This window comes from Gopherus evgoodei, chromosome 4, assembly GCF_007399415.2.
Source record: "Gopherus evgoodei ecotype Sinaloan lineage chromosome 4, rGopEvg1_v1.p, whole genome shotgun sequence".
Classification (NCBI taxonomy): Eukaryota; Metazoa; Chordata; order Testudines; family Testudinidae; genus Gopherus; species Gopherus evgoodei.
Window position 1 is genome coordinate 149,130,254 of NC_044325.1, and position 15,340 is coordinate 149,145,593.

Sequence of the window (15,340 nt, forward strand, 5' to 3'; positions counted from 1 at the left end):
TACAGTAATTAGAGTAGCATTCCCAACATTTTCTAATTGGAGGAGGAAATCTCAAAGTAAAATCTATGGTCCTGCTATCAGCAAGCTGAAACAAAACCCTCACCAGCCGCTGTGTGGGGTCCATGTTAAGGCTCTGAGCTCCCTCTGTCAGGGATATACCAACTGCTCTTCCTAGAGCAAACACACTATCAGATTGGATGGGATTTGGAACCATACTTTGCTCTGGAATCAACAATATACTGCATGGCAAAGGCAGGGATACTCCCTGTAGCTTTAGACCTAGTTTTTCCACTGTCAACCAGATCTTTACCTTGAGACAGGTTTTTGAGGTGTCTGACTTTAATAAGCCCTGAACAACACTTTTTATAGGCTTCTGTCAGGGCTTTGATTCAATGCCTCAAGCAAGTGCGTGGATCTGATGAAGTGACTTAGCATCCCTAGGAAGATAGTGTCATTGACAGAAGAGCTCTATAATGGAAAGGAAAGCTGCATTTGAGTCAATGGCAGATACACAGCTTGGTTTCCTAGCACCACAGGAGTTTGGCAAGGCTGCGTTCAGTCATGATTGTTGTTCCGTTTTGGCACTATTGGTTGATGGATAAGCTTGAGGAGGCAGCTGTTGGCGACGTTGAGCTGAACACCATTGCGCTCTGAGATCTTGAATACGGTGATGACGTCTTGTTGGCTCAGTCTGGTGCATCTACAGCTGATGGCTGATCTGATCAGGCGAGAAGTAGCATGCATTGGTCTGGTTATTAATCCAGCTAAAATTAGGTCCCTGGCCATTACCATCAAGCAACTTCCAGCTCCAGATTACAACCAGTTTACTATTAATTTGTTTGGATGAGATACTGAAAAGATGGGAGCTGTCAGATAATTGGGCAGCGTCACACAGTGCTGGAGGATGCTTGAAAGATGTGGACACTTGTACAGCAGAACGTGACACCACATTTCAGCTCCTTCAGTGGCCGCTGTGAGGATATCATAATGTCAAGCTTGCAACAAAGCTGTGGATCCATAGAACATGGTTATATCAACTCTGTTGTACAGAAGTGAAACATGGAGTGCTGAGGAAGGCTGTAGAACATAGGCATGAGTTTTTCAATTCTCATCATCTTCATCGGCTGTTCCGTATCAAAACGGCTGAACAAGATCAGAAACAAAGACATCCGGAGCTGAACCCAGCAACCACGTCCTTCAGCACTGGTTTATTTTCAGCAGCTTTCTTGATATGGACATATCATTAGTGTGAAAAAACAACTAATTCTGAAGCACGTTTACTAAGGAATGCTGCTATATGACCAGTGATCATGTGGGTGTCCAAAACTTTAATGGTGTGATAAAACTGCCAGTGATAGACCTAAACTGAACATCCAGCCAGACCACCTTAAGTTCCTATCCAGAGATTGATCCAGGTGGCACTTGATCTGCAAGGAGGCCATGTCCCTTTGGGATTTACCACGACGATGATTACTGGTTTTGAAATATTCTACTTTAGCTCATCTGGTCACAGAGTCCAATTCCAATGGTACATTGGCTAGTGAAGGACCCAACATACCACAGAGTTGTATAACTGGGAAAGTATTACAAGAGTGTCCTTACTTCTGAGGCCTAGCTCATGCCAACTAGCAAATGGTATCTTGCTCCAGGAAGAATCTCCATGATTTGTGCACGGATTCACTCATACTCTGCTGGGGGTAGAACAAGCACCAAAATCCCATCAGCAAACCAAGAAAACTTCTCTATGCTGATCACTGAATTTCCTCATTCTGCCAACCACTGCCACAGATGATTCTGAAGTCAGACATAATCAGAAGCCAGATCAATTTTCTGTGCTATATTTTATTGCCAGCTTTGCCCTTGCTTTTGGAGAGACTGCATGCACTGCAGTCTGGAGCAAACACTACACACTGTGCAAGCCAGTCAGAAATCCAAGACTCCTTTCCCATTGAGAATGTTCCCCAGCTACTCTTCCCAGATATTAATTTGACAGAGCTTTATTTGAAGTCTGGTGATGAGGCAAATAATTTTAAAAATAGAATTGCAAGTTCTAGACAAATCTGAACAATTAATAGTCACCCAAACCGGTAAAATCCACTGGAGTGGTGACCTGTCAAGTAGCTGACCACGTATATTTCCAGCCAACATTAACAAGAGCAGCTGATTAGTTTGGTCCTACCTGGAGATGAAGGAAGCCATGGGCACAGTGACAAAGCTAGACGGAATGTACATGAGTTTCCCCACTAAAACAGATCCATTGCCTTGTGCTCTTTAGACATGGAGAACTCCTCCCACATGTCTACTGGAGCTTCCAGCAGGAAAGTTTCTCTAGATGAAGAGGCAGAGTCCAGTCACGCCAATAAACTGACCACGCGCATTTCTCGAAGACATGATCATTTACAAGGGCACCAGCTCTCAAGGGAATCTGAATCCTTGGTAATTCCTTCAGTTCGACAATGGGGAAAAGCTCTCAAGCTCCTTTGCAAACAGGCACTTAATTAACAAAGATCTCTTCTTTTTATTACAGAAAGATAGAGAATCGGCGTAAATGGCATGACACAATGGTGAGCTGTGAGTAGGCTGTGTGGTGCACACAGAGAGCAGATACCAATCTGGAACAGGTAGCAGAGTATTAAGAAACAGTGGCAATGCCATTTCTGACATTATCTGCCAGTCAGTGATTAGTGACATTTCTCAGATAGCCTTGCAGGTCTTAATAATAATAATAATAATAATATAATATATGGAGATATACCTATCTCATAGAGCTGGAAGGGACCCTGAAAAGTCATTAAGTCCAGCCCCCTGCCTTCAATAGCAGGACCAAGTACTGATTTTTGCCCCAGATCCCTAAGTGGCCCCCTCAAGGATTGAACTCACAACCCTAGGTTTAGTTGGCCAATGCTCAAACCACTGAGCTATCCCTCCCCAGGTCTTAATCTGATACAAAGGAAACAAACATCATTTCTGGCATCTATTCTAGAGGTAAAAATGTTGTCATCTTTTTCACAGCATTTGGTGTTTAAAGTTTTCTTGTGACCAGTTTTCTGTTTGAACCTACCCAGGAAAAAAAAGAAAAAAATCCCAGTGCATCAACAGATGGGGCTTTCTCTGCTCAGGCAGCCGAGCAAGGAGGTAGCTGTTCAGAGATGTTCTCTTCAGATGGAGCACAGAAAAGGACTTTATACTGCTTGGCTGGCACCAGGGTACTGGCAGGGCATCATCATGAGATGCTTTACAGTGGCATCAAGACTTGTCCTCCAGCTACATCTGAACCAGGTATTCTTGGTGGCTAAAAGGGAAAAGCATCTCTGATTAGCTTTTATACTATTTTGTGATGGACATGTGATATGTAATGAGTACTGAGGTAACCTACCCACTTTATTCAGCAGGGCAATGCTTTCGGAACAGCTGTTGGAAAGAATCTAACCCTCCATCACAGCATTCTTCATTTGTTTGAATTACTGCAGTTTTGTTTGAGCCGCCCAAGAATGGCACATGGTTCTCCCTCTGTTGCCTGTGAAGATGCAATTACAAACCCCTCTTCCCCCCAGAGCTGTGCTTCCCATGTTACCTGTACAGAAGCAGGTCACAAGCAAAAGCTAATCTTAGAGCCATGAAGATCCTGGGTGGCATTGGTGTGAGAATAAGGTGAAGAGTGTGCTGGGCTTCTCTGGATTAAACCAGTGTTTCCCAAAGGACAGAGGCAGCTGGCAAGGGGTGGGGGAAAGGGAGGAGACCACAAAGGGACATACAGACCGGAATTGCCAGTCCAATCTATAGAGACCATGAACAGACCATCCACTTTCAAACTTTGCTCCTAATTGATTAAACAAACTTGGGAGAAGTAACTGGTTCTAGGTCTGGTTAAATCCATGGGACACCAACCAACAGGTTCTATGATATCGCAAAGGCTGTGGCAACTGGTCTATTATAATATACTTTTTCCAAGGCTTATAGATGCATTCATACAAGTTAAATGAAAGATTTAATCTCAGTTTACCTTATCACATCACAATGCATGACAATCCCATGCAGCCTTGATTCCCATCTTCACTGCTGTTGAGCTTTTTCATCCGGTATTGGCGGATCTCTCTCACCAACGTGTAAAAGGCATCTTCGACACCCTGAATGCAAAGAGTCCTGGTCAGGTATTCTCTCCCCCATGCGCGTGGACATCACTCTGCACTCCATCCATCATTTTACTATTCCACCAAAAGATTCTTTGACATACTTACCCAAAATGCATCCCTCTCTCCAGGGCAGCTCCTAGCCAACTGGGAGCCTGTAGAGCTCAGGGGCCAGCTTATCCCACAATTCATTAGAGCAGGGAACCAATACTATATGCCCATATTTCCCACAATTACATTCTTGACTTTGACAATTCTCCCTCTGAGGAAACCATAAACAAGCAGCCAAAGCAGCAGCCTTCTAACAATGGAAGCAATGGTTGACTGTAGCTATAGGAGGAGGAAGTTTCTGAAGCTTATGTCCTCAGTAGGAAATTGGGTTATTTCGTGGCAAATAGCCTGAAAATGAAACTTGAAAAGGGAGGCAATTTCTTAGCAATTTATTGCCCCTTTCCAGATTCAGTCTGAAAAGTGATGTGGATGGAGCAATGACTTGGGAGAGCCTACTGAACAGAGGGCGGTAAGTAGAGAATGCTCTCTATATAAACACACACGCTCTGAGGACATGTCACTGACTTAGCTTCAACACTGGCCTTAATTAGAAGCAAAGGGAAACTTGGCAGATTGAGACAAAATCTCATAAGAACAGCATTTGCTCTTACTAAAAACTACTCCAGAAGAGAGGGATGGCTGAACTCTCATCTGGTTGGTAAGGACATGGCATTTTTAGAATCTAGCTACTGAGGCCATCAATGTCTGACCTCCTGCACAGTGCAGGCCACAGAATCTCACCCACCCCTATAACAAACCTCTAACCTATGTCTGAGTTATTTAAGTCCTCAAATCGCGGTTCGAAGACCTCAAGCTGCAGAGAATCCCCCAGCAAGTGACCCATGCCCCATGCTGCAGAGGAAGGCGGAAAACCTCCAGGGCCTCTGCCAAATCTGCCCTGGAGGAAAATTCCTTCCCGATCCCAAATATGGCGATCAGTTAAACCCTGAGCATGTGGGCAAGACCCACCAGCCAGACACCCAGGAAAGAACTCTCCGGTAACTCAGATCCGACTCCAGCCAACATCTCATCACAGACCATTGGGCATATTAACCTGCTAATAATCAAAGATGAATTAATGCTGTCTTGTATTAACACTAAGATGGAAACAGGTGGTGCCTCATTTTCAGTGGCTCTCTGAGTTGCTTCCTTACAAGACATATTCAAAAGTCTATTAGTGGTAAATATACCCAATGGATTGTGATGGGATGTTAGATGGGGTGGGATCTGAGTTACTACAGAGAATTCTTTCCCGGGTGTCTGGCCGGTGAGTCTTGCCCACATGCCCAGGGTTTAACTGATCGCCATATTTGGGGTTGGGAAGGAATTTTCCTCCAGGACAGATTGGCAGAGGCCCTGGTGATTTTTCGCCTTCCTCTGCGGCACGGGGCATGGGTCACCTGCTGGAGGATTCTCTGCAGCCTGAGGTCTTCAAACCACAATTTGAGGACTTCAGTAACTCAGACATAGGTTAGGAGTTTGTTACAGGAGTGGGTGGGTGAGATTCTGTGGCCTGCATTGTGCAGGAGGTCAGACTAGATGATCATAATGGTCCCTTCTGACCTTAAACTCTATGAGTCTATGGAGCCACTGAGGTTTTGATGTTGTCCAGAGCAAAAGAAATTATATAAAGACAGAAAATATTATATTGCCTCTATATAAATCAATGGTACGCCCACATCTTGAGTAGTGCATGCAGATGTGGTCCCCATCTCAAAAAAGTTATATTGGAATTGGAAAAGGTTCCGAAAAGGGCAACAAAAATGATTAGGGGTATGGAACGGCTGCTGTATGAGGAGAGATTAATAAAACAGGGACTTTTCAGCTTGGAAAAGAGATGACTAAGGGGGGATAGGATAGAGGTCTATAAAATCTTGACTGGTGTGGAGAAAGTAAATAAGGAAGTGTTATTTACTCCTTGTCATAACACAAGAGCTAGGGTCACCAAATGAAATTAATAGGCAACAGGCTTAAAAACAAACAAAATGAAGTGTTTTTTTCCACACAACACACAGTCAACCTGTGGAACTCCTTGCCAGAGGATGTTGTGAAGGCTAAGACTATAACAGGGTTCAAAAAAGAACTAGATGAGTTCATGGAGGATAGGTCGATCAATGGCTATTAGCCAGGATGGACAGGGATGGTGTCCCTAACCTCTATATGCCAGAAGCTTGGAATGGGCAACAGGGGCTGGATCACTGGGATGATTACCTGTTCTGTTAATAACCTCTGGGACACCTGGCATTGCCCACTGTTGGAAGACAGGATACTAGGCTCGATGGACCTTTGGTCTGACCCAGTATGGCCGTTCTTATGTTCTTAAAGTTCTACTCTGCATGTTCCGGTTGAACTCACAGGTAAAAATGGGAAAGTGATTTACACATCTCCATCTCCATCCCCCCTCAGCCATTAGTACCACACAAAAGATGCAGGCTGCTCCCATATTTATAGCACCAAGGAGAGAAATCACACTGGAAGAATGGAAGCTCGTCACCTGTCTTGTTTTGGCTGACGTCTCAATGAAGGGGATCCCATAGCTCTTGGCTAGTTCTTGAGCCTGTTTTGTATCCACTGTCCTTGTGGGCAAGTCGCACTTGTTTCCCACTAGCACCATAGGCACATCATCTGAATCTTTCACTCTCTTAATCTGCTCTCTGGAGAAAGAATATATTAAAAACCAGCTTTTCTTGTACAAAAAACTGAGTTTTAAACCGACATCTTATTACAAACCAGACATTAGTGCTGGAAAGGACCTCACAGGACTTAGCCCCTAACCCATTAACCATATGTTCCTCTCCTAACCCCATCAGTGTATCCACCTTGATGTGCTCCCCCTTCGCTACTATTTCAGGTGTCTTGTCCTGTACGCTACGCCACTGAAATACTATCTAATCTTCAACACTCTATCTTGGTGGCTCTTCCATTCTCCATTTGCGGACAATTTATGCACCACTCTAAAACACTGAATCTGATTTTAAAAGGCATTTTGAAACCCAGTATGGAATTTTTCCAGCATTTATTATTTGAAGATCACTGATTGTCTTGCAAGTTTGGTCTCCACTAATTCCAGTGGTGAATAATGTTCAATGCCAGTTGAAGGTTGTGCCACTCCATTCTTGCCCCTCCAAAATAAAACTAGGAAAAACTTCCTCCCAAAGAGCAGAACGTACCTGTAGAGATTGATATCAGCAAATGATTTGCTGTTGTTAATGGCAAAGACACAGAGGAAGCCTTCCCCAGTTCTCATGTACTGGTCTCGCATAGCACTGTACTCCTCCTGCCCTGCAGTATCCAGAATGTCTAGCAAACAGGTCTCACCATCAATAACTACCTGTTTCCGATATGAATCCTGAGAGAGATACAAAGACAAAGACTTAGTTCTGCTGCTGCAATCCCTTACTTCAGACTCTATTAGTGAGTGTCTCAAAGGCACCTCCTAGTCCAGGGGTCGGCAACCTCTGGCACGTGGCTCACTGGGGCCAGGCCAGTTTGTTTACCTGCATTGGCAAGTTTGGCGGACCACGGCTCCCACTTCGCCCTCCCAGGCCAAGGGGGGCGGTGGGAAGCGCTGCGGGCCGGCCCGCCAGGATGCTTACCCTGGCAAGCCGTGTGTCAGAGGTTGCCAACCCCGTCCTAGTACAAAGCCTAGAACTGGCAGCAGTTCCATGTCTTGCTCCACTTTCTCTTGAACTCTAACGGAAGAAGCATTTCAAGTGCAGGGTGTATTGCTAGTGACCTTAACACAGCATGGATTTTTGTGACAAAAAGGCCTTTCGCCTCTGGAAAGGCAAAATACTGCTTCCTCCTGCACTGTTGCTGCAGGGGGAGGAGGAACCTCTGCTGTGATTCATTGAATATAATCTACAGGAAGTTACAAAACTATATATCAGCAAAGGAAACCCGAATATCTCACAGAATAGCCCCCATGATGTACCTCTGTACCATACATCAAGGAGAGTATGCCCCCAGATACAATGGACTCTATAATCCCCAAACAGAATCCCAGAAAGATGATTCTGATATTGAGCATGTCTCAGAAGAGGTTTCTCCAGTTTATGTCCTTTTTAGAAGGAGCAAGAGTCCAACATTTGGAGGCTGCTTTATATATTTAGATCTATTTTTATTTTTTATGCATGTCTCACCTATATAAACAAAATTAAATGCTATTTACCTCACAAAACATTACTCAAATGATACAACTAATGATAATTTTACTGCATTAACTTCAGGATCATCCTGGCCAGACCAGCACCAAATGAAACCCCATTAAATCATCGAAAGCCTGTCCTGGGAACCAAGTCAAACCAGTGGTGTAGGACACAGGAATGTGCTTCCCCCAGATTTATGACCCTACTCATAGTTACTTTTATTAGGTGTACTACTGTTGCAACTAGGAGATTTAGTCATGGACCAAGATGCCATTGTGCAAGGGGCCATACAAACACAGAAGAAAAAGCTGGTCCCTTCCTCCACAGAACTTACTCAGTGGACAGTGCAATGGAGAGGATGCCTCCCCTTTTCAGCAAAATAGTAATAATGAAAATACATGTAGTGATTGATTACCAGCACAAGCAAAAAAAGGATATATGAATATGGGATGAAATGCACACAGGTGCCTACCTGTACTGTAGTGCACTCAACAGATGTGTCTCAAAATAGTCCTTCAAAAGAGGCTCAAACTACACTTATACACACAACACCCATTGTTTGCCTCATGATGGATATATCAGTTTCCCAAATAGTTTCATAATCAGATAGGGAAAAGACAAGGGAGAGTGCTATCTGTGGGACAAGAGGAGGAGATGACAATCTACACTGTAAAGCATCATGTACAGAAACAAATAGGGAGTACATTAAGGTACATGTGACTGACCTGCCTCAGCTCAAATGGCCATAGTCTGATTTACCCGCAGTAGTGGACATTCAAAATAAACTTTTTGTAGCTCCGAACATAAGACCAATAAAAAAAAAACTGGGAACTTTTCAACCTGCAAGTCCAGCATGCTGTCAGCACTTAGCTGGGCTGAACAATGTGGCATTGCCTGGAGAGACCAAGTAATAAATCTGTGTGAATGATACAGTCGAGAAGGGTGAGTGAAACCCGTTGTACAGAAGTGCATTACAGCTTAAGTCAGCCTCACCTGGAGAGCTAGAAGAGGGATTGCTAACCTGCTGCACGTGTGTACAGGAACTACAAATGCGTTTGAACCTTGTTAGTTATTTCTGAGCCATGTCACTTCCCTGAATGGGTTCAGAAGCTGCAGTGCAAACACAGCCTAACCGCAAAAGGTGACTGTACGTCAAATCAGCCACAAGAATAAATACGTCTGTTTCAGGAGCGTTGTACAGACCAAGCTTTGCCTTCATAGGCCCAGCCTGCCACGGGGCCGGGGGCAGGCGAGCGCCTGCCTCAGGGACTCACCTCTATGGTCGGGTCGTACTCGTCCACGAAGTGGTTCTGGATGAGCTGAATGGTCAGGGCGCTTTTGCCAACGCCGCCAGCTCCCACCACCACCAGCTTGTACTCTGTCATCGCCCTGCTCGGGAACCTGCGGTCACAGCACAGATGTCAGTGGGGCGAAGGCCCCGGACCCGCTCACCCTGAGACACGGGGCGAGCCGGGCCTCGGACCCCCACCCCAAAGAGCCGGGGGGCAAAGGCCAGCCCTGCCCCCCCGGCCCGAGACACGGGGGGGGGGCCCTGGCCCCAGTCTGGGCAGAGCCCTGCGGGGCCTCGAACCCTCCGAGACAGGCTCGGGCTGCCAGTCCCGCGGGGTCCGAACCGCTGACAGCCCCGGGCCCAGCCGGGGCGGGGCGGGGCACCTCGCCTCTCACCTTGCGGCCCGACAGGCTCCGCGGGGCCCGAGAAAGCGGAACACCCCTGCGAAGTGGGTCCGTCCTTCCGGCCCCCAGCGCTCACGTCATCAGGCGGCGCCGGAAGGCTGGCAGGCCGGTCGGCGCACTACGGCCCAGTCGCAGCGGAAGCCGTAGAGCCCAGGGAGGCGGGGCTCAGGTTGGGGAGCGTGGCAGGGGCCCAGGGCGGCTGGTGCCTAGCGCGCGCTAGGGGCAGGCGGAGGGCGCGCGCGCGCTGACATGCCCTGCGTAGTCCTGTTACCGACCGCGAGGAGACTGGGGGCTGTGCAGGCGGGGCCGGCCTCACACAGCAACGGCTTTAAAGATCCCCTCTCAACCTGAACGCCCTGGGCTGGGGCGAGGCTCCACCCCCTACTTCGTAAATCCAGCAGGCACTGCTGGAAGCTGATGCAGAAACAAGAGGGCTAACTAAGCATTAGACTTGGGAATTAAGATACCTTGAGCACAGACGGTGTACTTAGAGACAAAACTGGAGACTCTTTCAAAATCAGTAAAACTTTATTCTATTTCCAATCTTTGCCATTAACAGAAAATTGGAGAAAGCAATGTTTGTTTCACAAAAAGATAATGCATCTCCCAGAGAAGAAAAACCCTAAATTGAGAATAGAGGTAATATGGAGGGGGAAAAAAAAACACAGTACTGCCCTCTATTCAAAGAAAATAACTCCTGATCTTTTTGGTTAAAGTAATACTTAGACCAATCATTCCGTTTTCTTGCTTGATAAAGTGTGACTGGGGGAAAAAAAAAGCACACAGACATTAACTATTTCACCTTGATGAAAATCTCAATACAGCTATGGAAAGCCTAAGTATTTATTCTTTTACAGTACACTGGGTGCTGGCTGCAAAAAGAAAAAATGTATTCACTTCAGGCACAATTTTTAAATTTAAATCAGTAAAAGAAACTGGGATTAGAAGCTGCAGTGTTCTAAGCAGCAGCAAAATTTGTGCATTGTTTTATATATTTAAATCACACCAATGGCACACCTCATCCTTCTGAAATTCTGCACTGCACATACTATTTGCAGAAAGTTACAAAAACAGATCTACTCTGGAAGGTACTTTCACTGAGATCTAACAGAACTTTCTTACATGGACTCAAGTTTAAATGAGATATGAAAACATTGTAACATTTGGCCATCAACTTAATAAAGTTATCTGAATGCTCATACAGATTTATATAAAAAAAGTTCATATAGTCCACCCTCATATGGTCCTCAGAATTAGATCTGAACAACAGGAAATGAGCCTCTCACATGGAGGGGAAAATAATGCAACTGAGAGCTAAGGCATACTAACACCTTGGCAAAAATAATGAAGGTAGAGTATATATATATATATCTTTTTTAGTGCAGAATTTCATAAGGTCTACCAGAGTAGAACTGTTTATAATGTTCACTTACATAGGCAATGTAGATTTGCAGTTACCAGTTGCGTTAAATGCACCATTCAAAAAGCGTCTAAAATGTGATACTATAAGGCGCCACCTTAAGTCTTCAGGATGCAACTGTGCATAATTTTAAAATGGTTTCATAAATTTTTTAAACATAACATGAGGAAGGTGTTAAAACTGGTGTAACAGCTTCTTAGAATTTGGAAGGGATGAATAGGGGGATATTCAGTACCCTTCACCAGCTCCCACTGCTTGATCATACTTAGTTATGTGCTTTATGGATCACTTAGTCAATAACACCAGCTTGACGAATCTTTCTCTCTGCACCAAATCCCTGTAATGACATAAAACCTCATTAATCAACCATACGCATTATTTCACATTGCAGTTAACAGACATGGAGAAATTGAGAGAGCTGGAATATTCAAGTGTAGCCCACTGTTCATGTTTTGTTTCTAACAGGATATAGTATTAGGATTTCTGATGAGCCAGCTTTGTCCCCAAATATGAACAAGTTAGCACAGAGCTCCCATGCATTTGTCTGCAGTTCTACCTAGGCTCTGTGTGCTATACCATTTTCTTTAACCCTGAAGAATCCCCTCTACACACCTGGAGGGGTGAGGAGCACTGTTCCCTCTAATTTTTTCCATCAATGTATGGAATGTATTTTATGTGCAGCACCAATATTGAGGTAATATGTGGATGTGTGCCATCATCTCTGTACTTTCACAACAGTCCTTATCCCACCAAGAGCTTAACACGTCCTACAGCTAGTACCTAGCTGGGTCTTAGGCACTGCTGAGATCACACAGACCTTTCCTATCTGTTCATTCCTACAGCCTCCTTCCACAAGGATCAGTGCATGCTTTGCAAACTATGCATATAAATGTACCACTGAAAGGCAGCCACCTGGTGAGGAAAATCAACAGCCAGCTAGGCCAGCAGCACAGAGCATTGTGCAGTAGTTTGGAAAGAGAAGGGGAATTTTGGATAGGAAGAATCTTTTCCACTTATGCAAAATGCTTGAGATATTTAATGTTCAGACAGGACCTCATCTTTAAAGGTCTCGTCAATGTAAAATATAATACCGCAATTTAGAAATCAAGGTGAATGTTTCTTTTTAAATCAGGACATGAAGGCTCAAAATTAAAAAGACACTCAAATGCCCCATACCATCCTCTTGTATTAATACAAAGCACTTTGAACAGTCTGTATGACTTTCAATCTTCATGTGGTTTATATTTTTACACTGGATCAGCTTGGACAATTAAAGTAGCAGTCAAGTTCACCTTCAGAGTCTCATGCACACATGCGTTTCAGTGTCTCAGTTACTACAGAGAGACACATATAGCTCTGTAAATTTGCATAGCACTTTACAAACACATGAGCTCAGGCAAACTTTCACTTGACATGAAAGTTCTTCTACTTTCCATGAGGCCACTCACATAACAGCTACATGAGTAATAGTTTGCAGGATCAGGCCCCTAGATAAACTAGGTGTCCTCCTGCCCACAAAAAGCTTTGCGAACATTGCTAGGGGAGGTTAAAATCCACAACAGGGAATTGTCATTATTGGAAATCAGACAAAAACCATTTTCATTAGTCCTAGTTTTGGTAATTTCCTTTTAAAACAAATCAAAAAGCCAACAATATTTACTGCTTTTCACTTATAAATATCGTGTTTTTACAGAGGAAGATCAGCATCATTATTCCCATCTGGAAAATGGGGAAATAGAGCCACAGTGGGGTGGGGGTTACAGAACAAGCATCCCAACCTGTGGCCAGAGTAGATACATGTCTTCTTTCAGTTGCTGTACCAGACCCTGTGATTCCTGCACACTGGTCTAACATTCCTTGCCATGCCCACTAGATAGATACATGTACCATGGACTTTTTCCATTCCTTAAGCCCATTTCTATAGTGGCCTATGCATAGCTAGTGTGGAACCCAGCTGTGCCACATACAAGAGGTACAGTGTCCTCTGTGCACCCAACTGAAGCTACCCATTCACATGTAGTGCAACCACAACAGTTCTGCTGCATTGGGGGACTTTCTGTGGCCACCCTGGGTGAATTTCAAAAGAGTGGCCATACTGGGTCAGACCAAGGTCCATCTAGCCCAGTATCCTGCCTTGAGACTGACCAATGCCAGTGTCCCACAGGGAATGAACAGAACAGGTAATCAAGTGATCCATCCCATCACCCATTCCCAGTTTCTGGCAAACAGGCTAGGGATAACATCCCTGCCCATCCTGGCTAATAGCCATTGATGGACCTATCCTCCTTGAACTTATCTAGTTCTTTTTTGAACCGTGGTATAGTCTTTGCTTTCACAACATGCTCTGGCCAAGAGTTCCACAGGTTGACTGTATTGTGTGAAAAAAATACTTCCTTTTGTCTTAAACCTGCTGCCTATTAATTTCATTTGGTGACCCCAGTTCTTGTTGTTTACTCCTTTCTCATAACACACTTCCTTATTTACTTTCTCCACACCAGTCATGATTTTATAGACCTCTATCAGATCCCCCCGTTACCTCTTTTCCAAGCTGAAAAGTCTTAGTCTTATTACTCTTCCTCATATAGAAGCTGTTCCATACTCCTAATTTTTGTTGCCCTTTTCTGAAGCTTTTCCAATTCCAATACATCTTTTTTGAGATGAGACCACATCTGCACGCATTATTCAAGATGTGGGCATATCATGGATTTATATAGAGGCAATATGATTTTTTTCATCTTATCTATCCCTTTCTTAATAATTCTCATTTTTTTGACTGCAGCTGCACACTGGATTGTTTCAGAGAACTATCCACACTGATTTCAAGATCTTTCTTGAGTGCTAACAGCTAATTAAGACTCCCTTATTTTATATGTATAGTTGGGATTAGGTTTTCCAGTGTGCATTACTTTGCATTTATCAACACTGAATTTCATCAACAAAAGTGTGCACAGCTGACATTCACCCTAATGAGGTTGCACATAGTAACCATCAGTCCCTGCAGTTTCCCCCAGGGGAGCTCAACCAAAACACACTTACCAGAATCTCTCAACTGTCTTACCTAGAGACTGTTCTTTGCAATCTATAAAAGGGAAAGGCTCATTCCTCCAGCCTGATACTTAAAGCTTGATTTCAGCTTTGAAATGGACTGGAATGCTTGATACATGCTCTTACTTCTGAATTCAGAGCACAGTTGAAGTTGAGGGGCAATGTTATATTGATCCACTGACTAACCTCAACAAAAAAATTTCTGCCAGTTGAGCCAAGTAATTGGTCTATTATGCAATGGTAAGACAGGGACTGTGAAATACTATTTTTGCCATTTTTTAAATGAATGAAAAAAATAATGTAGATAGGTAATGGCCAAGAATGTGGTTTATAAGACTTTTACATGAAGTTAAACTTATCAACCAGTATGGAGCTTGGTAGAAGCATCTCTGGCATTCTTGACTATTTTGAGGCATTATTTCCTGGCTATTCAAATGGTGACTGTGACATTGCAGTCTATATGATTTTATATAAATTTGATGAGTGAATATAACGTAACTGGAATATGCTTCATGCAAAAGACCTCTTGTACGGTATCATTACAAAGCTTATTGTCTACTGATTGTGGTCATTCTATTTGTATAACTGTATCACTCTTGTATCTGAAACTAGAAATATGAAATAACTCTGAGGGCCTATTGTAATTATGCAAAGTATGGGCCATTAATGGTGGTTTGGATTCTTAATGGCTCATCAACCAGGACAACTGACTGGATGGCTCTGTTTGCAGGCAAGCCTTGCTATGAGTCAGGCTGGGGAATGAAGGCTTGAGGTCTTACAGTTACATGTGATCATGTCATATGAACTGGAATCCATCTTTAACCTGGTGCTTTTCTTAGGGGGAAGTGGAG

At 44.0% G+C, this 15,340-nt stretch overlaps 3 protein-coding genes across 8 annotated transcripts in view; all 3 read right to left on the minus strand.

Annotated features, from left to right (window-relative positions):
* Nucleotides 1-4,051, minus strand: part of AMPD1 (adenosine monophosphate deaminase 1) — a 37,109-nt gene extending 33,058 nt beyond the window's left edge. Inside the window, exon 1 of the mRNA XM_030561792.1 lies at nt 4,004-4,051. The gene's annotated coding sequence lies outside the window, so the exon portion shown is untranslated. The remainder of the gene's footprint in view (nt 1-4,003) is intronic.
* Nucleotides 1-10,136, minus strand: part of NRAS (NRAS proto-oncogene, GTPase) — a 32,160-nt gene extending 22,024 nt beyond the window's left edge. For 2 of the 3 annotated variants that reach the window (XM_030561798.1, XM_030561797.1), the window contains exons 1-5: nt 10,016-10,136; nt 9,604-9,730; nt 7,352-7,530; nt 6,676-6,835; nt 4,004-4,127 (exon numbers count right to left, since the gene is read on the minus strand). In XM_030561798.1, the coding sequence (XP_030417658.1) occupies nt 4,008-4,127; nt 6,676-6,835; nt 7,352-7,530; nt 9,604-9,714 (570 nt within the window). In that variant the 5' untranslated portion in view covers nt 9,715-9,730; nt 10,016-10,136 and the 3' untranslated portion in view covers nt 4,004-4,007. Of the gene's footprint in view, nt 1-2,961; nt 3,293-4,003; nt 4,128-6,675; nt 6,836-7,351; nt 7,531-9,603; nt 9,731-10,015 lie in introns of those variants that run through there. The other variant, XM_030561796.1, reaches the window with a different exon arrangement.
* Nucleotides 10,137-10,531: 395 nt separating this feature from the next.
* CSDE1 (cold shock domain containing E1) overlaps nt 10,532-15,340 on the minus strand; it is a 49,439-nt gene continuing 44,630 nt past the window's right edge. For all 4 annotated transcript variants that reach the window (XM_030561785.1, XM_030561786.1, XM_030561789.1 and 1 more), the window contains one exon: nt 10,532-11,781. In XM_030561785.1, coding sequence (XP_030417645.1) covers nt 11,734-11,781 — 48 coding nt within the window. In that variant the 3' untranslated portion in view covers nt 10,532-11,733. The remainder of the gene's footprint in view (nt 11,782-15,340) is intronic.